This window comes from Nomascus leucogenys, chromosome 11 (genome assembly GCF_006542625.1).
Source record: "Nomascus leucogenys isolate Asia chromosome 11, Asia_NLE_v1, whole genome shotgun sequence".
NCBI lineage: Eukaryota > Metazoa > Chordata > Mammalia > Primates > Hylobatidae > Nomascus > Nomascus leucogenys.
Genome location: NC_044391.1, coordinates 54,032,184 through 54,057,197, shown reverse-complemented (window position 1 = coordinate 54,057,197; position 25,014 = coordinate 54,032,184). Strand labels below are relative to the sequence as shown.

The following is a 25,014-nucleotide window of genomic DNA, read 5'->3' as shown; positions in this document are numbered from 1 at the left end:
TAAATCCCATTCCCAAGGGTTTCGTCTGGATGAAGTTAGGCTAAAAGGAAGATCCCTTCCAGTCTCAAAGACCTATAGCCCTGCGGAAAAAAGGAGAGCCCACTGACTCCTGGGACATCAAGAGATGGACAGGTAACAAAATGCGACAAGTGAACAACAGGAGGGGTGCCTTCCTCTGCTCCCAGATGTCTGAGGAGAAAGAGGAGATGCCATGGAGGAGGCAGGTCTGTGGGTCAGAGTAAGAGGGGAGGACAATCCGTCACAGCCCATGTTCACAGGAAAAGCCTCATTGAATCCTCATCACACAGTATTTTCTTGTGGCTTTACCAGGGAGGAAACTGAAGCCCACATAGGCTAATGCACTAGTCCCAGAGCCAGAACTTGAAGTCAGGTCTCCGATCCTTCTAAACTACGGTGCTTTCCAGTGCTCCATAGCTCTCTATCTTGTGTGGGGGCCCAGATCTCCTGGAGTCTAATAATGCTAGCTAGATATTCAGTAGGCACCCTATAAACGTTTGTCTTGACTACAAGCAGAGGGAAAACCCTGAAAAGCTTCAGGACAGTAAGGAGAGGGGGCGGCACTGGGCCTCTGTTTTTGTTTTTGTTTTTTTCCCCAGGCAAAGGCCTCTAACCCTGGGGCTGCAGACGGGAATCGTAGAGAAAAAAGCGGGGAGGGGGGAGAACTACAATTCCCAAAAGGCCACAAAGGGGCCATCACTACGCATGCGTAGATTCCTCCCGTTAGCCTTGGCGTCTCAGCGCCCTCTTCTCGCGCATGCGTTCTCCGAACGGTCGTCTTCCGACAGCTTGCTGCCGTAGACCGGAGTTGGTGGCTGGACCTCCTGCGACTTCCGAGTTGCGATGCTGTACTTCTCTTTGTTCTGGGCGGCTCGGGTAAGAATGGGGCTCCAGACGCTGGGTAATCAGTGGAAAGGAAGCTCTTCTCCTACCTTAGTTCCTAGTCACAAACTCTGGGGTTCTCATGGCTTTTCCACGCACGTGGACTGGGGCCTCAGGGAGCGGACGTGTAACTAGGGAATCCCCAAGACCCCTGGGCGCGCGTGGAGTTAACTGCGAGCCTGTCCTCATTCTGGCGATCAGACGCCCCAGGGCCTCGTGACCGCCCATTTCACGTGGCATTAGGGTAGAGGACAGCCCCGGATGCCCCGCGGACCCCGTGCTCGTAAATGAGCGGAGTTTTCGGCCTGGCCTCACAAGCTGAGCCTTTCCGGCCAGCTCTGAGCCCTGCAGATGATGCAACCGAGCCTCACTGCTTGCATCAGGCAGGGGTCCCGGCGGCAGTGAGGGCTGGAAGAAGGTGGAACGGGTAGGAGGCTAAGTAAGGGGAAAGGGTATTGGCTTACTCTCGGACAGATCCCCACCCCCGCCACTCCCACACAGCTCTTCCTCAGGGACTGCAAAAGGTCTACCCTCCCACCTCCATTGCTCTACAATCTGTGGCCTCAGCCCTTGCCAACTCTGCCTCTTCCCCCGCTGACTGGGGTATCAGTTTATGGTGCCCTGCAGGAAGACCCTCTTGTTCCTGTGGGTGGGAAGGTTCTGGAATCTCAGTGGCCCTCTCTGGAGTTGGGGAGACATAGGCTTTTGGAGGACAAGCTTTGCAGAGTGGTTCATGGAGTGAGGTGGTGGGAGATTTCTGAGATGCCGTGCAGTGAATGGAGCAAGTCAGAACCACCCCCTGGACGTTGATCTCAAGCTTGGCTCCAGAACTGGCTTTTGAAGGTGGAGGTGGGGGTAGTGAGAACTGAAACAGGCTGGCTGGACAACTGGCAGCTCGGTGTGGCCTTAGAAGCATGAGTGAGGGTGGCTGGGAGACAGTTTGTCTGGACTGTTGTGATTTCACCCTGACTTTTCCTGCCTCCAGCCTTTGCAGAGATGTGGGCAGCTGGTCAGGATGGCCATTCGGGCTCAGCACAGCAAGGCAGCCCAGACTCAGACTGGGGAAGCAAACAGGGGCTGGACAGGCCAGGAGAGCCTGTCGGACAGTGATCCTGAGATGTGGGAGTTGCTGCAGAGGGAGAAGGACAGGCAGTGTCGTGGCCTGGAGCTCATTGCCTCAGAGGTGGGACCTGGGGAGATGGGCAGGGGTTGGGCCACCGTGGGTGCAGGAAGTAACAAAGTTATCTTAACTGATATTTCTCCAAAACCCCCTTTCACACTCAGGACCTTTCTTTGGGCTTTATCTTCCTTTCTTATCTCCCTCAAGCAAAGGCAGTGCAAGTCCAGTTTATGGGGTTGGAGCATTTAGGGAGCCTCCAGGGTCCCTACAGTCTCATCTGATCTCTTCCTTCCTTCCTCCTATGAGGAAGGAGGAGCCTAGAAGCACAAGTTTGAGTGCGTAGCTGGCATTGAGGGGCCACCGCTCATGGCAGCTGGGTTTCTGAGAATGCTGCCTCTGGCTTTGCCCCAGGCCTGGTGCTGTGTGAGTGGAGCTTTCTGCAGGGAGTACTCCCGCTTTCAGCTCTGGCTCTGGCAGGGAGGGACTGTGGGAGTCCAGGGGAAGGGGCTCAATACCTTCTGACATTGCCCCCCACCACCCCAGAACTTCTGCAGCCGAGCTGCGCTGGAGGCCCTGGGGTCCTGTCTGAACAACAAGTACTCGGAGGGTTATCCTGGCAAGAGGTGAGGGCTGGAGGGCAGTGTCAGGGATGGTGCTCCCAGTGGGGGAACCCACCTGTACCTTCCCAGTGTTCATTGAGGAGTGAACTTCCCAGTCCTTTGCTGATGGTTGAGAGTCCTTTCTCTGTGCCCTCATTACCCCTCTCCCACGGCAGATACTATGGGGGAGCAGAGGTGGTGGATGAAATTGAGCTGCTGTGCCAGCGCCGGGCCTTGGAAGCCTTTGACCTGGATCCTGCACAGTGGGGAGTCAATGTCCAGCCCTACTCCGGGTCCCCAGCCAACCTGGCCGTCTACACAGCCCTTCTGCAACCTCACGACCGGATCATGGGGCTGGACCTGCCCGATGGGGGCCAGTGAGTATGGATGGGCTGGCTGATGGTCGTGGCGGGCAGCATTGGTGTGGGAAAGGAGTTATTTATTGAATACCTACTGTATTGTGGACCATAGAGATGGAACAGGCCTTGCCCTGTCCTGCATGTCACAGTGGATGAGGAAGATAAGATCCCAGTTATAGTGCCTACCACAGAGTGGACAGAGCAGTGAGGCAGTGTGTACTAGGAGTGGTGTTCCGGGGACAGAGAACTGTGGAGTTGAAGGGAGCGGTAAGTCTGGGGGTCCTTCCACCCAGGCCTCCCTACTTCCTCTCACTTCCCAGTCTCACCCACGGCTACATGTCTGACGTCAAGCGGATATCAGCCACGTCCATCTTCTTCGAGTCTATGCCCTATAAGCTCAACGTGAGTGCTCTAGGGTGTGGGGAGGGGCTCTTGGCCCTGGTGGTGGTCCTCCCCTGGAGAAGCTGAGGGACTGGAGCGCTAGGCCGTCCTTAGGGTCAAGGAGGAGTGAGCTGCCCTGCTTCCTTCTCAGGGCTTTAGCTGTTTGTGTCTGTCCAGCCCAAAACTGGCCTCATTGACTATGACCAGCTGGCACTGACTGCTCGACTTTTCCGACCGCGGCTCATCATAGCTGGCACCAGCGCCTATGCTCGCCTCATTGACTATGCCCGCATGAGAGAGGTTGGTGGGGGGCTGGAGACTGGGCACCTCCCCAGGGGGTGGTGAGGAGGTGTGGGAGGATGGCAGCCTTGGGCAGGCCTCTCCGGGCCCTCCCCAGGCTGAGGCCTTGCCTCTGTACCTGCCCAGGTGTGTGATGAAGTCAAAGCACACCTGCTGGCAGACATGGCCCATATCAGTGGCCTGGTGGCTGCCAAGGTGATTCCCTCGCCTTTCAAGCATGCGGACATCGTCACCACCACTACTCACAAGACTCTTCGAGGGGCCAGGTCAGGCTCCCTGAGGTCGGGCCTTGCCTTTCCCTGCCTTCAGGCCTATTCCTGGGGCACTGTTGGCCTGGACCTGAGAGGAATTCATTCCCACCTGCAGCCCTTAAGACTCCTGCCCCGTCTGTGACAGTTCTCCTTCTTTTGCCCATGGTGGCCATGCCCTGGCAGGGGATTCGGGGATGGGATTGAGGGGCCGATTCCCTCTACCACTGGAATCCAGTGTAGCAAGCCCACGTGAGGTGTGCCCTTGGGGCCCAGGTCCACCAGCTTCCTCTGCCTTCTCTGTCCCTTGTCCTTCTTTTCAGCTTAGACTCTGACCACCCACCTCTCACACAGGTCAGGGCTCATCTTCTACCGGAAAGGGGTGAAGGCTGTGGACCCCAAGACTGGCCGGGAGATCCCTTACACATTTGAGGACCGAATCAACTTTGCTGTGTTCCCATCCCTGCAAGGGGGCCCCCACAATCATGCCATTGCTGCAGTAGCTGTGGCCCTAAAGCAGGTTGGCGATCCTGTCTTTGTAGGATGTTGGGGGGCAATGGCCTGGAGGCTTAGACCCTGCACCTTGCTAACTGATGCTGGGGCTGATGGAAGGGAAATGCCAGGATGGAAGGGGTCAAGACTGGGATCACAAAGCTATGCTGAGGGTGCAGGGCCAGAGGGTAGTGCAGGGCTTGGGTCCAGGCCTAGGGTCACAGCTGCTACTGTCTCATCTCCAGGCCTGCACCCCCATGTTCCGGGAGTACTCCCTGCAGGTTCTGAAGAATGCTCGGGCCATGGCAGATGCCCTGCTAGAGCGAGGCTACTCACTGGTATCAGGTAAGCCAGCAGGGGATGGGTGAGGGCCTCGGTAGCTTCAGGCAGAGGCCCAGGACTCACCACTCCCCATTTCTGACCCACCTTAGGTGGTACTGACAACCACCTGGTGCTGGTGGACCTGCGGCCCAAGGGCCTGGATGGAGCTCGGGCTGAGCGGGTGCTAGAGCTTGTATCCATCACTGCCAACAAGAACACCTGTCCTGGAGACCGAAGTGCCATCACACCAGGGGGCCTGCGGCTTGGTGAGACCTGGGGTTTGAGGAGGGAAGGGGCTCCCATGCTGGATGACTGCCAGGTGACCTTGGGCTATGCTCATCCCTCCCCTTGTGCCTCATTCCAGGGGCCCCGGCCTTAACTTCTCGACAGTTCCGTGAGGATGACTTCCGGAGAGTTGTGGACTTTATAGATGAAGGGGTCGACATTGGCTTAGAGGTGAAGAGCAAGACTGGTGAGTGAGCAAGAAGGAGCCCCGGGCCAGCCAGTTCCCACTCACTGTCTGCTCCCTCCCCCAGCTGATCTCACTGCCTTCCCTAGAGCTCTTGTTTCCTCACCCTCTCTCTCTAGCCAAGCTCCAGGATTTCAAATCCTTCCTGCTCAAGGACTCAGAAACAAGTCAGCGTCTGGCCGACCTCAGGCAACGGGTGGAGCAGTTTGCCAGGGCCTTCCCCATGCCTGGTTTTGATGAGCATTGAAGGCACCTGGGAAATGAGGCCCATAGACTGGAAGTTACTCTCCCTCCCCCTACCTGGGCCAGTGAAATAGAAAGCCTTTCTATTTTTTGGTGCAGGAGGGAAGACCTCTCACTTAGGGCGAGAGCCAGGTATAGTCCCCCTTCCCAGAATTTGTAACTGAGAAGATATTTTCTTTTTCCTTTTTTGGTAACAAGACTTAGAAGGAGGGCCCAGGCACTTTCTGTTTGAACCCCTGTCATGATCACAGTGTCAGAGATGCGTGCTCTTTCTTGGGGAAGTTGGGGAGTGCCCTTCAGAGCCAGTGGCAGGCAGGGGTGGGTAGGCACCCTCCTTCCTGATTTTATCTAATAAAATGCTAACCTGCCCTGAGTTTCCATTACTGTGGGTGGGGTCCCCTGGGCCAAACGGTGATTTGTCTCCCTCAATGTGTACACCGCTCCCCTCCCACCACCTCTACCACAAGGACCCCCAGGGCTGCAGCTTCCTCTTTCTGTCTCTGATCAGAGCCGACACCAGACGTGATTAGCAGGCGCAGCAAATTCAATTTGTTAAATGAAATTGTATTTTGCCCACGGCTGCCTCTGTTTGATCCCTGGGGACAGAGGGGAGCAAGGGAGGGGAGCGGCAGGGGGAGGCCCAGGTGTGGGGCTGGAGGGGGCACTGGTGGCAGCGGGAGGCAGTAGGCTTGGGCAGGGGAGGAGTGCGCTGCACCTCGGGAGGCAAAGGTCCCCCGGCCTGGGCAGGCCCTGGACCAGCCCAAGCTGAGCAGCGCCGCCCCTGGGCTGGCTCCCAGAGCCTGGGCTAACTTGGAGCCCGCCACGTCGCTTGGCACTCAGAGGCCCCTGCTTCTTGTTGGCGCACGTAGGCCACGCTCAACACGTAGCCTGTGCCACACCCTTCGAGGCCCGGGTAGGAGGGCAGAGGGGCTGGTCTGGGCTCTTTTGGTGGACCCCTGCTGGTGCTGCCTGCCTCCTCCTCCCCCACATGGGACTCAAGCCAAGGGTCAGAGGCGCTTCCGCTGCTGGGAGCAAGGGAGGAGAGTAGGAGTGGAGCAGCCTCCCCTCTGCGTGGGAACCCGGCCTGTGTAAGCAGGAGCAGGACAGGGTGGCCGGACTGACGCCTTGGGGCCTGGGGGGAGGAGTGGAAGAAGTGGATGGGCTGGCTGTCCGTGGTTTGCATGGCACTGGCAGCCCAGCCTGGCTTAGAAGTCTGGCCGGTCCTTCTTTAGCTTCTTATAGTCAGTGGAAACTGCAAGGAACTAAGAGGAGAGGGAAAGGGGGTTGCGCTGAGTGCCCCAAGCCTCCCTTTGCTTCTAGTATGGGAGTTGTGGGTGCCAGGACCAGGAGATAAGAGGATGGGGGGCAACCCTAGAGCCATCGAGACGTACCTTGTATTGGTCATTGGGGCTCAGGCGGTTCCAGGGCTCCGGGTTGTTCTTTCTGTCCCAGCTGTGGAGCAGGAGGGGGAGGGTTAGGGTCTCCTCCCTGGAACCCAGGACTCTGTAACCCAATTTGACCCCCAAGTTCCAGCCAGAGGCTCTGGCCCCACCCCAGTACCTCCGCCTTCTGCCCGGGGGTCCCATTTCCCAGAGACTGACAAAGGAACGGTCATATTAGCAGGTGCTGACAAGTGAGACAAGAAGCCTGTCACCATTGTCAGCATGGGGCTGGGTGACAAACTGACAACGGGGCCCAGGGACTCCCACTTGCTACCTGCCACCCTAGGTTAACCCTAAGAGCAGAGTCGTGGGAATCAGACAGAGATCCCATGGGGCTGGGTTTCTGGTGATGTGCCGGGAATTATAAAGCCATGGGTGCGCCTTTCACTTCCGGACCCCCTCTGCGGGCCGGGTATGAAATCTCCGCCCCACACTGGTCCCCAGTGCCACCCCCAGCAGCTCACCCGGCCACACCCCCAGTGCTCTGGTGAGGACTTAGAGGTACCCAAAAGCCCGAGCCCGCCGCTGGCTGAGCGGCGTCGTCATGGCAACCAGGCGGGGAGAGGCGCGGGTTCCGCATTTCAGGGCGGGCCAAGCTGAGGAGTGACCGGCCAGGTGGGCTGGAGGGGATACGGAGGTCTCCCAGGTCAGCAGTGGGCTCCAGCCCTGAGATGCTGGTCGGTACAGTCGAAGGTACATGCAGCAGGGCACGGGATCCCCACTAGGGCCGCCTATTTCCACCCCATCTTGCCTCACCCAGGTCCCCGTGAGCATCCCAAGCCCGGCCTTTACCAGACGTCGGGGCTGCGAAGGGCGAGTCGCAGCAAGTAGAGCGCAGCGCTGCCCATGCCCAGGCAGGTTAAGCCGATCATCGGGATGATCTGCGAGGAAGACGGAGAGCACTTTTGGGGTCAGCCGTCTCCCTGCAGTTCCCAGTCACCCTTTACAAGCTTTTCTGCCCACCCCAACCCCACCCCGGGTCTTGTGCTCCCTCCCTGGAATCTCCTATAACCATATTTCCTGGCATGGTCTCCCTCACCCTACAGCGATCCTGTCCAAGGTAGTAGATTTGTGGGACACAGGGACATTTCGGAGAGAGACTGGGGCAACCTTAGGGGAAGAATAGGAGTGCTGAGGGACCTGGGCACAAGGCAAGGCACTGGGGGATTTGGAGGGTGGGGCAGCAGGAGAGTTAGGAGTTAGAGGTTCTGAGGTTGGGACTCACCCCCGGATGTCTTTTGATCTGCCGGTAGAAGCGGGCCCCAATACTGGCTCCTGCCATATCGTTTTTCCAGTCTGGTACTCTCCAGTGGCTCTGTCCTCTCCCTCCTCCTGGGGTCCCGCCCCTGAGTGGGGAGGGATCAGCCCAGCCCAGAGCAGCGTAGCTTGGCCCAGCCCGTGCTTCTTTGGACTCACCCCACCCCGACTTAGCTCACTTTCTCCTCAATTCCAGGCCCAAAGCCTGTAGGGGAATTGTCTGGGAGCCAAGTGGTTTCTGCTCTCTGACTCTCTCCTCCATATGCCTGCACCTCGACCAAGTGACACCATCATTCTTGGGGCTTTTGGCATCTGAGGGAAGGACCTCACTGGCATACGACCCCATAAGATGTGGGAGGATGCATGGCCCTGGAACAGGCACTTAGCAAAATGCATGTGTGGAGTGTTCACAGGTGGGACCAGGAGGGGCTAGGGCCCGTGAGGGCATGGGCAGCACTTCCCTGACACCCTTAGAGCTGTCCAGGAGCGGGTCCTGAGAACCCTGGTTCTGTCCCCTCCACAGTGTAGTGGGGGAAGGAGGAACACAGGCCCACACCATAAAGCTCCCCCAGCCCCTCTTGTTCTGAGTGGTTTCTTCAGGTTGTGGTTGGACTGTAATCGTGGTTGGAGGCTGGAAGAACCAGGTGTATGTTCATCATGGCTCAGGATCAGGATAGCATATGCCAGTTTATTTATTCTACTACAGTCATGGCAGTGGGGCTTGAGAGACTTGCTTGCTCTGCCTACCTGGGGTAGGGTAAAGGTGGGGCCGCCCAAGGAGGCCATCCCCTTCCTCTGGCTGTGGGATGGAGAGGAAGGGAATGGAGTGGGAGAAACAGGAAAGATCAGACAGATGCTGAAAGAGAACAAGACACAGACACAGAACTGCAAGCGATTCCCTCCTGTCCTCAACCATCTCAGGTGTGTGCTATGCTGCTGGGGTGGGGAGGCTCACAGCCCCCGTCTCTGGGGAATTTGGGTCTTAGGGACGTAGGAACCAAGTCCTAATATCTCTCCCTACTCCCACGATAACCTCCACCACCCCCTCCCTCCTCGCAGCCGATCCTGCAGAGCACCCCCCACCTCCCCCTCCAGAGCCCGCCCTGTGGAGGGCGCGGGTGGGAGCGAGCTATGCACCCGTCACTGGGATCGTCGGGGTACAGGGAGAGAGAGGGCGCTTTCTAGGGTCCCCCTCCCTTTTCTTCGCGCTGATACTTCCGCCGCCCCCTACTCTGACAAGCGCGGCTGTAATTAGGCTGCGGGGTCCCGGGCTCTCCGCCTCCCTCCGGCGGATAATGAGATAAAGTGTCAGAGACACGGCGAGAACAAAGAGACAGAGACTCGCTGCGATGTGTGTGGGGGGCGGGGGAGCGGGGCTGACGGGCTGTCAGAGTCTCCAGCAGCCCAGCCCTCCCAGAGAGCCCGCACCTCCAGGGCCCAGGAAGGGAGGGCGTGTCCTGTCACCCGCGCCCCCCAGCCCTCCAGTCTCTGGGACCAAAAAGCAATCCCAGGGTTCAAACTTGAGCGGCCGCACAGCTGGGCTGCACATCTGGTTCTCTGTGGCACAGCTGGGGAGCCAGGACGCCGGAAGGGGCGCCTGGTCCTTGCGCCTTTGCTCACGGGCCCTCGCCTGCTTCCTTGTGCCCCTTGTTCTGAGTTCCGGTGACCCCGGCCAGGTCCCAAATTCTCTGTCGCGCTGCTTTTCCAGAGCCGCCGCTGTCCCTCCGGCCTTGGGCCTCCGCCCCGCTCACCGAGATGCAACGTTATATTATTGCCTCCGCTCCGCCTCTCCGCCACTCTTTGACCCTTCTCCTGCTTCTGGTCCCTGTCTCTGTGAATTTACTTCTAAGCCCCCTTTCATCTTTGGTTCCAGTCTCTGGCTCTTGGCCCATGGGGCCGATCTGGAACACAGGACTCCTTGGGTTCCGGATCCCATCTCCCCTCGCTCCCCACACTTTCCCACCACGAGGACTCAGGCCACGCTGGCCCAGTGGAGTGAGGGACCGCAGAAGTCATTAGCCGCAGATTAGGCGCGGCCCGGGATCCCGCTGGGACTGGACTCCAAGCGCTAACCCGCACCAGGATCCCAGTCCGCGCTCTGGCTGCACAGCGGATCAAAGGCAGCGGGACTCAGCGGATCGAGCGTGTTGGAGGGGCCGTGGGCTCGGGCGCCCCCTGGAGGCCGAGCGTCCCCCAAGCTCGGGGAAGAGGCCTTGGGCACCCCCTGTCGGGCAGTGCCGACCCTGCACTCCCGGCATTCGGGCCGCTAAGTTGGTGCCTAGAGTGTCCGTCCACGCCCAACCCGTCACTCCGCCACTCCCGCCGCCAAGACAGTGGGTCCCGCAGCCTCCACTCTTCTGGTGTGAGATGGGACCGGAGGGCGGAGAGTGGACGCGGAAGCTCCTATCTCGCCAGCCACAATCGGCACCCAGGGTTCAGGCGGGTTCCTCTTCTGGGGTTGGGCAGCCTCAGATGCCTGGGGGCCGGGGAGGCGGGGGCTTCATCTCTGCTTCTGGGCTGCAGATTCGAGATTGCCCTAAGCCCTCTGACCTGGCCTGTCCTAGCCTCTGTCTGCCCTTCTTTCTGCCTCTTGTTCGGGCGGTCTGTCTGCTTCCTGTCTCTGGGTATGTCCATCTCTCTCTTCCCTATTCTGGCTGTGTCTGTCTGCTCTCCCTCTTGCTGCCTTCCCTACCTGGCTTTGTCCCTCTGCTTCGGTTTCTGTGTCTCTCTGTGTCTCGCTCCCTCCCTCCACATCTCTCCATCTCACTGTGTCTCTCTTTACTAATGCCTCTCTTTGTCTCTGTCTTTATCTCTGTCTCTCCCCAACCCCATTCCCCAGCTCTATTCCTATTCTCTGGGTTGCTGCCTCTGGGGACTGCAGCAGCCCAACAGGGCAGCCCGGGGACGCCTCAGGGCACTGCCCGGGGTCCTCCTCCTCAGTGCCCGGGGTCCTCCTCCTGGTCACCTCCACGCAGCGTTGGTCTTCCCGCTGCGGCTGTGGGACGTGGAGGGGCGCCCGGGAGGGAAGACACAGGGCCCAGCATATCTGCTCGGGAGCCCCGGGGCCCCTGACCCCCTCTGCCATTATTAAGGGCGCCGGGTCCCGAGGCACCGAGATGATCATGATTGCATCAGCCAGACAGAAGCGGAGCCGGGAGCTGCGCGGTGAGCGAACGAGTGAGACAAAGACGCCCGCGCCATCTGTTTATGCAAAGCGCTCTCCGCCGGGGACCCCGGCGTCCCGGCTCCTGGCCGGGCTTGGGGCAAGGGTCATAAGCCCATTCCCACCCGGCGCCCCCACCGCGCCTTGGCTTCCCCTCTCCTCAGCACTCAGAGGGGCCGCGGGGCGAGCGGAACGGAGAGGGGGTGGGGGTGTTGATGTGATTGGAGCGGACGCGGCTGTTTCTTCAATAATGGATGGAGATGATGCGGACGGCGAAGCCGAGCTGGCCGGGAGAGGAGAGAGGAATAGAAATGGGGAAAGGAAGGAGTGGGGGCGGGAGACTCACCCAGGCGCGCGCGCACACACACGCGCGCGCGCACGTGCGTCACACTGTCATTCGGATACACGCCGCCGCGCGGCTCACACCCAGGCGCACGCCTACGCACTGTCACCGAGACACACATACCTGCAGGCGGAGACGCGATAGCAACACACACTCCCCGCTGGCTCTTCCTGATTTTCACACATACACAGACCTGCAGGCGGAGACTCACGGAAACGCCCCCACGCGGAGGCACACCCGGGCAAAATCTCCCAGATGGGAGCTGGGGACGGGGAAGTGGACAAACCCGACAGATATAGACACACTCAGGGGCACAGACACACACTCGGGCACAGAGTCGGACACACCTGGGGCTCAGGTAGACACACCTCACATACCCAGGGAACAAACGGACACACAAACCACACGCCGGGGATACAGACGTCCATAATTGCCAGGGGCACGGAGAGACCACCCACACCCACTCAGAGGCTAGCACACCTTAGCATATGCAAGAGTTGCCATCTGTGCCCTGCGGGGTGGAATGTGGCAGGGAAGTCATCAGGGTCTCCGGAGCAGGCCTTGTTAGCCTAGCAGTATAATGAGGTCTTGGTGACAGGAGGCGCCTGGGGCTGTGGACTAGGAGGCCCGTGCACCAGGGCTTAGCTGCCTGCAAGCTTCCTTGACTGGCCCCTAGGGCGGGTGGTGCCGACGTTGGGCCGCCCCTGAGCAGCAGACCCGGCGGACCCCACTGACTCAAATCGGGCAGTTTGGTGGAGGGAGAGCCTAAAGGGAACACTGGAGCTGCACCAGGAGATTCTCAGGATCCCCAACACTGCTTCTGGTGGGGTTTATAGAGAGGGTCACTCTGTACTCTGCCTTTTCCCCCCGTGCTGCTCAGTCTTCCAACTTCAAGGGGCACGTGTGTGTGTGTGTGTGTGTGTGTGTGTGTGTGTGTGTGCGCGCGCGCGCGCGCTGAGTGGAGTGGGCAGTGGAAGAGGTTGGGGTGCGGGTTGTCTTGTACCCCAGTACCGGCCCTTCCTCGGATCTGTTTTCAATTCAGTCTGCTCCTTGGCCCAGACTTATGACCTTTGCAGCGTGCGGCAGTATCATCCATCACCCGGGCGCCGCTTACGGGATGGAGGGCGCTGGGAGCTCACATAGGGTGGCTGTCACGCCTGCCGCCCTCTCTGGGGACCTGCTCTCCGGCCCGCGGGCCAGGGCTTAACAGTCTTGGTAAGTACTGACGGGAGGTCGTGACCATGGGGCTGGATCGGGACACTGGGTCACATGTCCCCACCCCTGGTACCCTAGCACCCCTCCTTCTAGTCCAGCACAGCCTGTTTCCCCGCTTTTCCCGCCCCCCTTCTCTCGGGCCCTTTGCTTAATTTCCTATTAACTGCTGATAAATCCAATTAAACCGCCGCTCTAATTAGGGACAGCTGCCGGCTCAGTGAGGCTAGGGAGGGGGGCGCCCCCCGAGTGTTGGGGGAGAACAGCCGCTCTCCCTGCTTCTCGGCATCCGCACACCAGCATTGCCGCCCAATGAGCCAGTAAATTGGTTTTGCCTTAGCATTGGCGGGGGCCTCTCGAGGATCTCGGGGGGCTCTGATTTTGAGTCCCTCAGACCTTGATGAATAGAGACGACCCGAGCCCTCGCGGTCCCTCCCTTCATACATTCCTGGTAGGTAGATTTCAAGGAAGGATAAGGACAGAAGGCTTGATTTGCGTGTGGTTGGTGTGTGTTTGCCTGTGATCTGCTCCTATCCCAGCTCAATCGCGATTAAAGGGGGGTCTTCTTTAATGACTCCGCCTCCACCCCCTCAGGCATCCGGGACCGTCAAGGGCAAAGGGAACAGAAAACTGAACCCAGTTCTGCAGAGTCTTCTTGTGTGCCTCCCTACCCCCATCACACCTCAGCCTTCTGGAAGGGGGGCGCGCCCGTCCCAGGCCCTCCTCTTCCCTAGCCCAGCTGAGCCTCTGCCCTCCCCCCGCCAGCAGCAGATGGTGCCCGGGCTCCCGCTGCCAACCTTGCTAGGCGGTGCCAACCTCAGTCCTGGCAGACAACGGGCAGACGAGAAGAGGAGCTCCTGGCTGGCCAAGCCGACCCTCCCCCACCCGGCATCGAGCTCAAGACCCCCCACACACGCCTGCCCCACTCCAGCGACCACCCCAGCCTGCCTCTCACTGGGTCCGCTCTCAGGTCCCCAAACTCCTCGTCTCCTTCTGCTCCCTTCCCCACACCTTCCCGCTCCTCGCCACCTGCCGCCCTGACCAGGGCCGGCGTATTTGCATATTTGCATATGCAAATAATAACATTTGCATAGGGCGCTCCGCAGGGGTGTCTCCACGAGAGCCGGTTAGCTGTCTGCCCTCCGTCCTCACTCGGTACCTGTCGGAAAGGGTTAGGGCAGGGGCCGCGCGGGTGGGGTTAGGCCCCCGGCCTAGCTAGCTCGGTTCTCGGAGGACTTGAGGAAGTGTTGCCATGGAGACGGCACGCACCCCACCCCCTCCCAGGCCCAGGGTCTCGGGCTTGGTGTCTCTGGTTCTCTCCCCTTACCCACCCTCCACCCCCTCCCCATCCCTCGCTCTCCAACCGAGATCTTGCATCGCCCCCTGGCGGCCTAGCTCGGCACCAAGCCAGATTCCGAAATGCAAGGGGCTGCCTGTGGCTAAATCGCCAAGAGCAAGGGGGAACTTACCCTACTACAAGATCCTGCTCCCAATCGCTGGGGCGCGGGGGCGGTGACTCCAGCCCCGCCCTCCCCTTTCTTTACTGACTACAGAGGCCTCACCTGGCGGGCGGACTTCCCACCTCCCGCCAACCTCAGCCCAGATGGGTCTCAGGTTACCCAATGGTAACGAGGCGGGACAGCTAGGGAGGATTCTCCACCCCTCCGCAGGCCCTCTTCTCAACCCCAGTTAAATAACAACTTTTCTAAGTTTTGTCAAAAGTTTAATAAATTTGCAACATTCGACAGTTCGCCCTCCCTCGCCCCCGCCCCCGCCCCAGTCCCTCGCTCCTCCTAGTAGATACGCGTTTTCTTCCAGCTCTTGCAAGCGGGGCCTGAAAGATTTCCGGTCCGGGCTGCTCTGGGCAGCAGGTATCCGAGGCCCCAGGCTGGGGAAGGGGGCGAGAACCAGTCCCTTCCCGGAAGCCCCGTCGCGCTCAGGCAGGCCTTCCTACCCCTCCTCTCCCAGCAGTCCCGTTGCTTTCGCCCCCCTCCCCAAACTCCACTGGGCCAGCCCAGAATGGGGTGTGGGTGTCTCCCGCTTGCAGGCGCCCGCACGCCTAAATCTCCTCCAGAAAGTCGGTGGGAAACAGCCCCACCTTGCGGCCGGTGTAGACCTTGACGTAGCCGCCCGCTTCATCTCCTTTCTGCACCACGATCTAGAAGATTAAAGGATCAGAAGTAGGAGAGGAATCAAAGGAAAAGGTAGGAGAGGACAGCAGGGGAGCCGGGGCTCACCCTAGTCTCATTAATGGTTAAGCTCTCCAGGGAGTGTGGTGGGCTAGGGAGCATTCAGGCCTGGGATTGGGTTGGGGCAACAGCCTACCTGGTCCTTCTTGAGAGTAATCTGCCCTATCTCGCGGTTCCCCACAAAGGATCTCGTCACGCGGTGCACACGTTCTCCAGCCCGGACTCGAATGATGAAGTTTGGAGGGAAAAATCCTACCTTCTCCCCGATTTTCCCCTAGGGAAGATAGTAGGGAGAGTCCATCTCTCAATGTCGGGTTCTGGACTCAACCCACACTCCACCCCAGCCCTAGCCATTTCTCTCACCCGCCACCATTCTTCATTGGAGTCATCAATGACTGTGATCTTCTCTCCTGGCCTGGGAGGGGAAGGGAGGGGCCTCGCTCACATAACAGGTCCCCTTCTGTGCCCTGGGTCCAGCATCAATAGGCTCCAAGCCCTGAGTCCCCCCTTTTCCTTTCCCTTGGGGGAACCCAGCTCTTTCCTCTTCACTCCACAGTACCAGCCCCCTGCCCCAAGGCCTCTCACGGGAAATCCAGATCGTCCTTCTCCAGGGCTTTGAACCGATAGAGAGCCACAAAGTAATGAGACTGCTGGAAGCCAGGCTGCTTGTGCTGGGGGTGAAAGGGAATGATGAGTCTTAGGGCTCCTCTACCCCACACTGAGGGGCAGGATTCCAAGGCAGGGACATTCACCACACACTCTACACTCCAACTCTCTTCTAGGTCCCTGAACTGACAGAAGTGTTTTGGTTGTGGGTGGGTGTGCAAGGTGATGGAGAGAGTGGGTCAAAGGTGATGGGAAGCCTAGGAGTTAAAGAGTGAGTTTCTGCCAGGGCCATGAATGGTGGTGTCAGAGCTGGGTTGGGGAGAGAACTGGGTTCCTTGCAGGGAGGAAGGATTCTTACCTTGTCATCAAGTGTCTTCTTCTCAGCCTTCTTATCCCCTTCAGGGTTTCCTGGGATAGGAAACACCAACGAATTGTCTGTCTCCTGGAGGGCAATTCTTATTCTCTTACCCTTCTGTGGAAGGGCCTCATCTATCCAAAGCTGGCCTGCCCTTTGCTCCTCCACCCTCTGTTCCACAGCTGAGCCTCTGATCCTACTCCATCTCTGGATGGAGGTGGGTGACACTCACCATCCTGGGGTTTGCCTTCCTCTGGTCTGGCCGACTCTGGCTCCTCCTCCATCATGGCTGCTAGAGGCTGGAGGGGGCACCAGAGTTAGGGAGACACTGTCTTGGGAACACATGCCCTGGCTCTCTATAATCAGGTCAGAGAACTATAGAATAATGGGATCTCAGAGATGGAAGAGGCCTTGGAGGAAATATCTAGTCCAGCCATCTGCCTAATGCGGGAACTTTCTCTCTTTTTTTTTTTGAGACGGGGTCTCCCTCTGTCACCCAGGCTGGAGTGCAGTGGCGCAATCTCGGCTCAGTGCCAGCTCCGCCTTCGGGTTCACGCCATTCTCCTGCCTCAGCCTCCCGAGTAGCTGGGACTACAGGCGCTCGCCACCACGCCCAGCTAATTTTTTGTATTTTTAGTAGAGACGGGTTTTCACCGTGTTAGCCAGGATGATCTCGATCTTCTGACCTCATGATCCGCCAGCCTCGGCCTCCCAAAGTGCTGGGATTACAGGCGTGAGCCACTGCGCCCGGCCATGCAGGGACTTTCTCTAAAACATCCTATCAGGTGGGTCACCCACATTCTGCTTGAATGTAGTTAAATGACAGGGAATTCACTACCAGATTCCAGGTCCTTGACTATGCTGTCAGCCTTTAAAAATACTCTAGTGTGTAAGTAAAAAGTGAGCAGCATGGCCAGGCGCGGTGGCTTATGCCTGTAATCCCAGCACTTTGGGAGGCTGAGGTGGGTGGATCACCTGAGGTCGGGAGTTCGAGGCCAGCCTGACCAACATGGAGAAACCTCCTCTCTACTAAAAATACAAAATTAGCCAGGCATGGTGGCGCATGCCTGTAATCCCAGCTACTTGGGAGGCTGAGGCAGGATAATCGCTTGAACCCGGGAGGCGGAGTGTGCGGTGAGCCGAGATCGTGCCATTGCACTCCAGCCTGGGCAACAAGAGCGAAACTCCGTCTTAAAAGAAAAAAAAAAAAAAGAGCAGCACAATTTTTATAATTCCCTTAAAAGAATATAACCCAAGAATATGTTAGCCCTTCTGGAAGCAGCCAAATCACACTGCTAGTGCCTTATAAGTCATTAATTCACTCCATAGAAATCCCTTATCTGTGTCCAACCTCCATATCAACAAGTTTGAGGCCAGATTTCTAGTTCTGTTTTTTGCAGTTGATTTTTTTGATCAAATATGTACATTTATCTTTTCTTTTCTTTTCTCTTTTCTTTTCCCTTCCTTCCTTCTTTCCTTCCTTCCTTTTTTTTTTTTTTTTTCTTGACAGGGTCTCACTTTCTCCCCCAGGCTGGAGTGCAGTGGCTCACTGCAACCTCCGCCTCCCGGGTTCAAGCGATTCTCCTGCCTCAGCCTCCCAAATAGCTGGGATTACAAGCGAGCGCCACCACACCTGGATTTTTTTTTTTTTTTTTTTTGTATTTTTAGTAGAGACAGGGTTTCACCATGTTGGCCAGGCAGGTTTCGAACTCCTGACCTCAGGCAATCTGCCCACTTCGGCCTCCCAAAGTGCTGGGATTACAGGCGTGAACCACCACACCCAGCATGAATATATAATTTGTAACTTCATTATATCTAAATCATGTTATAAGGCATCAGAAATCTCCCTCTAGCTGTATAATGCTGAAAAGACCTGGACTCTGGGTTCTGCCACTCAACCAATTTTAGGAGTCCATCTAACTGTAACCATCATCCATACTAGTCCACCCTGGTTGTCCAGAAAGATATAAGAATATTCTAACAAATTCCTTGCTGAACTGAATGCAAATCTATGGCATCACCAACCTAGTAACCCTGTTACAAAAGGAAATGAGGTTTATCTTGGCCAGTAGCTTTGTGCCTCAGTTTCATCATCTGTAAAATGAACAGGTCAGACCAGATGATCTTCATGGATCCTTGCATGGCTCTAGAATTCTCCAGTTACTTGGCATGACAAGTTCTCTTCCCTACATCCAAAAGCACAGCTCTTGCCTCTGTCACCCAGCAATGCCAAAGACTTTGGGCCTAGCCTTCAGGTGGTTGTGGTGGCTAATCTGACAATTTCAGAAGGAAGCTGAGAAAACATAATCTACGGCTGGAGTTCTTAACCAGAGGCCCATAGTGAGCTGCAGCAGGTTCCAAAACACCCTAAAATTGCATGCAAAAATATGTCTGTTGGGTTATGTGCAATTTTTTTTCTTTTTTTTTTTTTGAGACAGAGTCTCGCTCTGTCGGCTAGGCTGGAGTGCATTGGCACCATCTCGGCTCACTGCAACCTCCGCCTCCTGGGCTCAAGCGATTCTCCTGCCTCAGCCTCCCAAGTAGCTGGGATTACAGGAGTGTGCCACCACGCCTGGCTAATTTTTGTATTTTTAGTAGAGATGGGGTTTCACCATGTTGGCCAGACTGGTCTCAAACTCCTGACCTCAGGTGATCCACCCACCTCAGCCTCCCAAAGTGCTGGGATTACAGGCGTGAGCCACCTCACCTGGCTTTTTTTTTTTTTGAGATGGAGTCTCACTCTGTCACCCAGGCTGGAGTGCAGTGGCATGATCTCAGCTCACTGCAACCTCTGCCTCCTGGGTTCAAGTGATTCTCCTGCCTCGGCCTCCTGAGTAGCTGGGATTACAGGCACACACCACCATGCCTGGCTAATTTTTGTATTTTTAGTAGAGACGAGGTTTCACCATGTTGGCCAGGATGGTCTCGATCTCCTGACCTCATGATCCATCCGTGTTGGCCTCCCAAAGTCCTGGGATTACAGGCATGAGCCACCATGCCCGGCCGAGTTTTGTGCAATTTTAGGGGAAGACAATCTATTACTTCTGTCAGCTTTCCAAATGGGAAAATGACCTGCTCCATGGGATCTCTGGGAGGGACCTCGTGGGGAGGTACAGTGCTCACATTTTTCTTATCTGCCTGTCCCTTCTTCCGTTCCTTGTTTGCCATGATCACCCCAGTGCGCAGGGTTTCAAACACAGGATCATTGCGATTGGCAGCAGCTAATCGAATGGGAGGAGAAAGAAGACATTATTGGGGAGGCAGAGAAAGGCTTGGAGGAAAGGAAGGGAGAGGCAGGATTGAGTAGATGGATACCCATGTGTGTGTTGGGTGGTGGTGGGGGCACCGCGGGGGAAGATTAGGGAAGGGTCAGCTGGGCAATACCCAGGATACCAATCTATAAAGGATTCTAAAAATATCACTGGTGATGTAATGTGAGGGAGAAAAGTATTTATTAGAACTCCTTCCAGGCAGAGCATTATATGACGTTTGAAAGACAACTTTGGTTGCTTGGGAGTTGAGACATGCGCAGAATCACTATTCTCCTTCTAAGGAGAATAGGCCCTTAACTGCTGGCTTTGTTCTGCTGAATGGCATGTGTAAGCTGAGGTGCTGCCACCAATAGGTTCTTCTTTTTCACCCATGCTCTTCACAGAGTTCAGCCTCTCCTCCAAATAAATGTTGAGCAAATTTGTCAATGAATATGCTTTTAAGGGTTGTCAAATTATGAACCTGCCCAGGGTGCCTGCAGCCTTTGGGTCTTGCCCCGAGTCTGATATGACTCTGTAGTAAGGATGAGGACAATCTAGAATCCTTGTTCTTGCTTAGAAATGATTTTGCACATAAAGAGTACAGATTCTGAAGCTAGCAACTGAAGATTCCAGTCTTGGCTCTACCTCTTGCTAACTGTATGTAGTTGCAACTAAATCTTATCTCCCTCTGCTGTAAAATGGGGATATTGCCTCTGCATCCAAATGGATATAAAAATGTGAGGCTGAGGGAGAATTATGGGAAATAGGAAGTTTCTGTTTCAGAAGTTGGCTCCCAAAGCTAGAGATGGCATGAAACCATGTCTAGGCTTGCCCATTCCCTCATGTTCCATAAAGGGCACTTACAGAGATCTTTGACACAAGCGTACTGCTGGTTGCTGTAGAGTGGGGAACTATAGGCCCGATGGAAACCAGGCGGCTGTAGGATGGGATGGGAGGAAGCATTAGAGGTAGCAAAGTAAGGTCCAGAAGCCCACCTCTCCCATGAGTGCTCACCCTTTTTCAGAAAAAGAGATGGGCTGAGAAAGAAAAAACAGAGAAATGAATGGGATGGAGGAGAGACCAGCAAGGGGTAGCTGGCTGGTGACATGTCCCCTCTTTTTTTCTTTTTTTTTTTTGAGACGGAGTCTCGCTCTGTCACCCAGGCTGGAGTGCAGTGGCGCAATCTCGGCTCACTGCAAGCTCCGCCTCCCGGGTTTACACCATTCTCCTGCCTCGGCCGCCTGAGTAGCTGGGACAACAGGCACCCGCCACCACGCCCGGCTAATTTTTTTGTATTTAGAGTTGGGGTTTCACTGTGTTAGCCAGGATGGTCTCAATCTCCTGACCTCGTGATCCACCTGCCTCAGCCTCCCAAAGTGCTGGGATTACAGGCGTGAGCCACCGCGCCCGGCCATGTCCCCTCCTTTCTACACCTTGTTCTCCAGAGCCTACTCACGATCTTGCCGAAGCATCTCTGCATTTCCACATAGGACTGACAGTGTTCATGGATGTTGGTTTTGCAGTTCTTACAGCGAAGCCCAAACTTGTTGTTGACTTGGGAGAGGGGGAGAAAATTCAGATAAGGTTCCAGATTGCCCTTTCCCTTTGTACCACTGCTGCTACTCTTAGGTTCCCTTTTCTGTCTGGGACCCTACTTGCGCAATCTCTAGTAGCATTGCCTTACGCCAACTCTAGCCACAGCCCATCTGCTACAAATACTCCTCTCCTATGCCCTCTCCCCAAACCTCTGCCTTCAATATCATACTCTTTTCACTTCCCTTCATGACTCACGAACAATCATCCGGGCACAGACATCACAGAACTTTGGCTTCTTGAAGAAGTGATCTTTGAATTTGTGGGGCTTATCGTTGACCAGCTTAGGAGGTTCTTGGGGTGGCTCCTCCTCCTCCTCTTCTTCCTCTTCCTCTTCCTCATAGATGTAGTAGATGGGCCCACCCCCAGCTCCCACTGCCTCCCCATTGGCCTGGGGCTCTGGGGGAAGTTCCATCTCCTTTGTCCCTGTAGAACCCTTCCTGAGTAACTGCTTCAGCCGCTGTAGCTGAGGGAGGGAGTGAAGAAAATCCAATATTAAAAGGACTTGTCACCCTCTCTAGAGTAGGGGGGCGCTAGAGCAAACTAGACAGTTTTCTAGTTTCGGGCAAGGAAGGTACCCCAGGATTAGGGGGGTATTGGTATTGGGGACTGCAGGTGCTGGCCAGCAAAAAATGAGTCACACACAAATGAGATCAATTTAAGCACTCTTCTTCAGCTGTAATGGCTTCCCGGGCCCCCACACCCAGTGGTCAGAGGCCCAGACTCACCCCACTTTGCCGAGTCTCTGCTGGGAAGGAGGGCTTAGGGGACTCCAGCACCTCCTTTTCTGTCATCCTGCAAGAGGTTGGACCCCACTATGAAATCTAATCCCTTTCATTCTTCTCTCCCTTATTTCTGTCCCTTGCAGTAGGGTGGTCCTCAAAGGGGAGGCTTTCGGAGAAATGTGATGAGAGATTTTGTTGTTGTTGTTGGGATGGGGTCTCACTCTGTCACCCAGGCTGGAGTGCAGTGGCGTGATCATAGCTCACTGCAGCCTTGACCTCCCAGTCTGAAGCGATTCCCCTACCTCAGCTTACTGAGTAGCTGGAACACAAGGTGCGCATTACCTGGCTACTTTTTTATTTTTTGTAGAGACATGGTCTTGCTTTGTTGCCTAGGCTGGTCCCGAACTAGCTCAAGCAATCCTCCTGTTTCAACCTCACAAATAGTTGAGATTCCAGGCGTGAGCCACTGCACTGGGCCAAATACAGATCCTTTGGCAGGTTTTATTAACAGATTTCATGGAGGTCTAGAAAAAAGCTCAACATGGCCGGGTGTGGTGGTGCATGCCTGTAATCCCAGCACTTTGGGAGGCTGAGGCGGGCGGATCACTAGAGATCAGGAGTTCAAGACTAGCCTGGCCAACATGGTGAAACCCCATCTCTACTAAATATACAAAAATTAGCCGGGTGTGGTGGTGGACACCTGTAATTCCATCTACTCAGGAAGCTGAGGAAGGAGAATCGCTTGAACCCAGGAGGCGGAGGTTGCAGTGAGTCGGGATTGTGCCACTGCCTTCCAGCCTGGGTGACAGAGCAAGACTGTCTCAAAAAAAAATAAATAAATAAAAAATGCCCAACAGACTAAAGAGCTTCCCAATTAGTTCCTCAAGCTGATACTCATCCTTCCATCCTGAGGGGTGACCCCATAGTTTACAGCCCTTACACAGTGTTCAAAGCTGCATGGTTTACGTCATTTTCCTATAGGTACTTTGTTTCTCCTGGGAATCTGTGGGCAACAGAGATGTGATGCATACCTTCCCAGATCTCCTCTCCTCAAGAGGTTTAATGTGTGTCCTCGTGTGCACACAAGGAAGGATGGACTGGAGACATTTGTCCTCGCCTACTTCTTTCTCGAGCCCTGGGGGCCCTGTGCCTAGTTCTGTCCCAGCCTGCCTCAGGGCTCAGCTATTTTAAGTTTTCAGGGTAATATGAGCCTTTCCTTCCCTTACTACTTCATTCCCTTCACCCCACCCCCACCCCCACCCCACCCTCCAATCCAAACTCATCCTAGAGTAGAATAATAATTTTACTCCTAAAACCCAAACGACTCACAGACAAGGAGAGAAATGAAGAAGCTGAATAGATTATAGATCAGGGCAGCTGGGGTGAGCAGTCGTGGAAATCGAGAGGATGAAGAGGTAACTTACGTCCGGGATTCCCTAAGTCAGTCCACAGTCTGTAGAGGGATCTGGGAGCCCCAAGGCCTTGATGGTGGTGCTGGGGAAAAACTGGTCCTCTTCCTTGGGGGCTAAGCCCCCCCAGTACCCTCTGTGTTCACACCAGCTACCCAGTCGCTATTTGTAGACCTCCTAGCCTCCTGCCTTGGTGTCAGGGCTGAAATGACAGGGCTGGAGGAAAGTGGACAGCTGAGAAACACAGCTGACACAGAGAAATTGGACACTGAGAGGTCTGGGGCAGGGCAGGACCCTAACTCCTCCCATCCCCCCACAGTTGCTGTTCCTTGATTCTTCATCTAAGGCGAACAGGTGAATAATGGCTGAATTCAGGAAGGGGCAGTTTCTGTTCATGTTCATTTAACATTTAAGGGGAGTTTATTTTTATTTTTCATTTATTTTTTTGAGACAGGGTAAAAAAAGGCTAATTTGAACTCACAGAGCTCTCCTATCGGCCATTCTAGATGGCTTTTTTTTTTTTTTTTGAGACGGAGTCTTGCTCTTGTCGCCCAGGCTGGAGTGCAATGAAGCAATCCGGGCTCACTGCAACCTCCCAAGTTCAAGTGATTCTCCTGCCTCAGCCTCCTAAGTGGCTGGGATTACAGGCGCCCACCACCACACCCAGGTAATTTTTGTATTTTCAGTACAGATGGGGTTTCACCACGTTGGCCAGGCTGGTCTCGAACCCCTGACCTCGGGTGATCCACCTGCCTCGGCCTCCCAAAGTGCTAGGATTACAGGTGTGAGCCACCGTGCATGGCTAGATTGCTTTTTATCTGTGGGTGGTTGGAGGAGTACTTTGCTATCCTGTAAGAAAGTGAAGAATATGTAGTATTGCTTCATTCCCTCCAGCAGCTCCCAGAGACATCTCCCCACCCTCCTTGTAAAATTTTGTCCTTAGAGTGAAGGGAATTACCAGGGCTATTAAAAAGGGCCAGTTAACACTGGACAGAAGCATATAGCTGCCACATAAGGAATTTTTAAAATCATTTCTAAGTAATATCCCCTTCCTCATGAGAACTGCAAACTCTTAAAGGTAGGATGGCCAACCCTCACACTTCCTAAACCCTTTTGATTCCCTGATTCCATCTCCCACCTTTGATGCCTCAGTATATAACTGATGGATCAAAGAGACAGATGCCATTCTCATCTCACAGGGGTGCACCCTTCTCCTACTCTTTGGGCTGTGACATGGATGAAAGAGGAGATACTCCCATCTCAGGGGAGAGAATTTAGAGGTGGCAATGCAGTGCTGCTTTATTCCCTGTATCTGTAAGAAATAAAGGACTGTGTTGGAGACTGGGTCAGGCAAGCTCCTGTAGGATCATGGTTAGGGATACAGCTACTTGGACCCAAGAGATTTCCAGGGCAATGTGCTTTGTCATTCTCACCCAGTACTTTTTTTTTTTATTTAAGGGGGGAGTTTGAAAAGGGTGTGCAGGATGGTTCTGACTCTGCAGGTTCTTTAATGGCCCTGCTTTGACAGGCTGCAGAACAACAGGGCTTGCTTTGAGATGCTCTAAAGGAAAGGCTCCATATTGCAGGCAAGATGACTTCTGCTCTTCACCTTTTTTCAGCCACAGAGGACAGGGACTGCTGAGCATGTTTGGATAATATAGCATCTTGGCACTGCGAGTTCAGTTGCTGTAGCTTTCATTGCAATAAACATCTGCTTCTGTCCCTTACAGGTAAAACCTAATCCTCTGGCTTTAGGATTAAAGAAGGGCGGCCAGGCACGGTGGCTCATGCCTGTAATCACAGCACTTTGGGAGGCCGAGGCGGGTGGATCACAAGGTCAGGAGTTCAAGACCAGCCTGGCCAACATGGTGAAACCCCATCTCAACTAAAAATACAAAAATTAGCTGGGCACGGTGGGGCACGCCTGTAGTCCCAGCTACTCGGGAGGCTGAGGCAGAAGAATTGCTTGAACTCGGGAGGTGGAAGTTGCAGTGAGCCGAGATATCGCGCCACTGCACTCCAGCCTGGGCGACAGGG

The 25,014-nt window shown here is 55.5% G+C and overlaps 4 protein-coding genes across 14 annotated transcripts; 2 read left to right on the top strand and 2 right to left on the bottom strand.

Moving 5' to 3' along the window:
- Window positions 1-655: 655 nt before the first annotated feature.
- SHMT2 (serine hydroxymethyltransferase 2) lies at window positions 656-6,002 on the top strand. 4 transcript variants are annotated; one of them, XM_012510329.2, is made up of 12 exons: window positions 744-894; window positions 1,886-2,083; window positions 2,564-2,643; window positions 2,796-2,996; window positions 3,299-3,380; window positions 3,537-3,659; window positions 3,786-3,925; window positions 4,262-4,427; window positions 4,645-4,744; window positions 4,831-4,986; window positions 5,085-5,192; window positions 5,309-6,002. In XM_012510329.2, exons 1-12 carry the CDS (start codon window positions 862-864, stop codon window positions 5,434-5,436), a joined length of 1,515 nt encoding a protein of 504 aa, XP_012365783.2. In that variant the 5' UTR covers window positions 744-861; the 3' UTR covers window positions 5,437-6,002. The 4 variants fall into 4 exon arrangements, with proteins under 4 accessions (XP_030678247.1, XP_012365783.2, XP_030678248.1 ...); XM_030822388.1 differs by lacking the exon at window positions 744-894 and adding an exon at window positions 1,128-1,327 and having other exon boundaries at window positions 5,309-5,999; XM_030822387.1 differs by lacking the exon at window positions 2,564-2,643 and having other exon boundaries at window positions 656-894; window positions 5,309-5,999.
- On the bottom strand, window positions 5,976-11,843 carry NDUFA4L2 (NDUFA4 mitochondrial complex associated like 2). 2 transcript variants are annotated; one of them, XM_030822393.1, is made up of 6 exons: window positions 11,761-11,843; window positions 8,100-8,220; window positions 7,667-7,755; window positions 7,339-7,494; window positions 6,824-6,884; window positions 5,976-6,694 (listed from the first exon to the last, which is right to left on the bottom strand). In XM_030822393.1, the coding sequence occupies exons 1-6, from the start codon at window positions 11,820-11,822 to the stop codon at window positions 6,638-6,640; spliced, it is 546 nt and encodes a 181-aa protein (XP_030678253.1). In that variant the 5' UTR covers window positions 11,823-11,843; the 3' UTR covers window positions 5,976-6,637. The 2 variants fall into 2 exon arrangements, with proteins under 2 accessions (XP_030678253.1, XP_030678254.1); XM_030822394.1 differs by lacking the exons at window positions 7,339-7,494; window positions 11,761-11,843 and having other exon boundaries at window positions 8,100-8,398.
- LOC115837248 lies at window positions 8,536-14,592 on the top strand. Of its 5 annotated transcripts, none has more exons than XR_004032281.1 (4): window positions 8,536-10,755; window positions 10,971-11,296; window positions 12,697-12,852; window positions 13,444-14,592. XR_004032281.1 is itself a non-coding variant. In XM_030822392.1 (4 exons), the coding sequence occupies exons 1-3, from the start codon at window positions 10,499-10,501 to the stop codon at window positions 12,842-12,844; spliced, it is 714 nt and encodes a 237-aa protein (XP_030678252.1). In that variant the 5' UTR covers window positions 8,536-10,498; the 3' UTR covers window positions 12,845-12,852; window positions 13,615-14,592. The 5 variants fall into 5 exon arrangements, 2 of the variants coding, with proteins under 2 accessions (XP_030678252.1, XP_030678251.1); XM_030822392.1 differs by having other exon boundaries at window positions 12,714-12,852; window positions 13,615-14,592; XM_030822391.1 differs by having other exon boundaries at window positions 12,714-12,852.
- Window positions 14,556-23,548, bottom strand: STAC3 (SH3 and cysteine rich domain 3). 3 transcript variants are annotated; one of them, XM_003252775.2, is made up of 12 exons: window positions 22,993-23,548; window positions 21,572-21,638; window positions 21,042-21,309; window positions 20,707-20,804; window positions 20,115-20,187; window positions 19,123-19,220; window positions 16,232-16,298; window positions 16,003-16,052; window positions 15,624-15,709; window positions 15,402-15,453; window positions 15,175-15,312; window positions 14,556-15,007 (listed from the first exon to the last, which is right to left on the bottom strand). In XM_003252775.2, exons 2-12 carry the CDS (start codon window positions 21,635-21,637, stop codon window positions 14,909-14,911), a joined length of 1,095 nt encoding a protein of 364 aa, XP_003252823.1. In that variant the 5' UTR covers window position 21,638; window positions 22,993-23,548; the 3' UTR covers window positions 14,556-14,908. The 3 variants fall into 3 exon arrangements, with proteins under 3 accessions (XP_003252823.1, XP_030678249.1, XP_030678250.1); XM_030822389.1 differs by lacking the exons at window positions 15,624-15,709; window positions 16,232-16,298; XM_030822390.1 differs by lacking the exons at window positions 14,556-15,007; window positions 16,232-16,298 and having other exon boundaries at window positions 15,232-15,312; window positions 15,402-15,709.
- Window positions 23,549-25,014: the final 1,466 nt, after the last annotated feature.

Bases quoted from the DNA above. Each gene is read 5' to 3' on its own strand.
- NDUFA4L2 (XM_030822393.1), bottom strand. From the start codon at position 11,822: ATGTGTGAAAATCAGGAAGAGCCAGCGGGGAGTGTGTGTTGCTATCGC. The intron at 6,885-7,338 runs GTGAGCTGCTGG...CCTGCTCCACAG, and splicing joins AGCACTGGGGGTGTGGCCGG to CTGGGACAGAAAGAACAACC. The intron at 6,695-6,823 runs GTACGTCTCGAT...CTCTCCTCTTAG, and splicing joins GCCCCAATGACCAATACAAG to TTCCTTGCAGTTTCCACTGA.
- LOC115837248 (XM_030822392.1), top strand. From the start codon at position 10,499: ATGGGACCGGAGGGCGGAGAGTGGACGCGGAAGCTCCTATCTCGCCAG. The intron at 10,756-10,970 runs GTATGTCCATCT...CCCATTCCCCAG, and splicing joins TGTCTGCTTCCTGTCTCTGG to CTCTATTCCTATTCTCTGGG. The intron at 11,297-12,713 runs GTGAGCGAACGA...TGACCTTTGCAG, and splicing joins GCGGAGCCGGGAGCTGCGCG to CGTGCGGCAGTATCATCCAT.
- STAC3 (XM_003252775.2), bottom strand. From the start codon at position 21,637: ATGACAGAAAAGGAGGTGCTGGAGTCCCCTAAGCCCTCCTTCCCAGCA. The intron at 16,299-19,122 runs GTGAGCACTGTA...TGCCCCCTCCAG, and splicing joins GACAGGCAGATAAGAAAAAT to CCTCTAGCAGCCATGATGGA. The intron at 15,313-15,401 runs GTGAGAGAAATG...TATCTTCCCTAG, and splicing joins CCAATGAAGAATGGTGGCGG to GGGAAAATCGGGGAGAAGGT.
- SHMT2 (XM_030822386.1), top strand. From the start codon at position 1,188: ATGAGCGGAGTTTTCGGCCTGGCCTCACAAGCTGAGCCTTTCCGGCCA. The intron at 3,660-3,785 runs GTTGGTGGGGGG...GTACCTGCCCAG, and splicing joins ACTATGCCCGCATGAGAGAG to GTGTGTGATGAAGTCAAAGC. The intron at 5,193-5,308 runs GTGAGTGAGCAA...CTCTCTCTCTAG, and splicing joins AGAGGTGAAGAGCAAGACTG to CCAAGCTCCAGGATTTCAAA.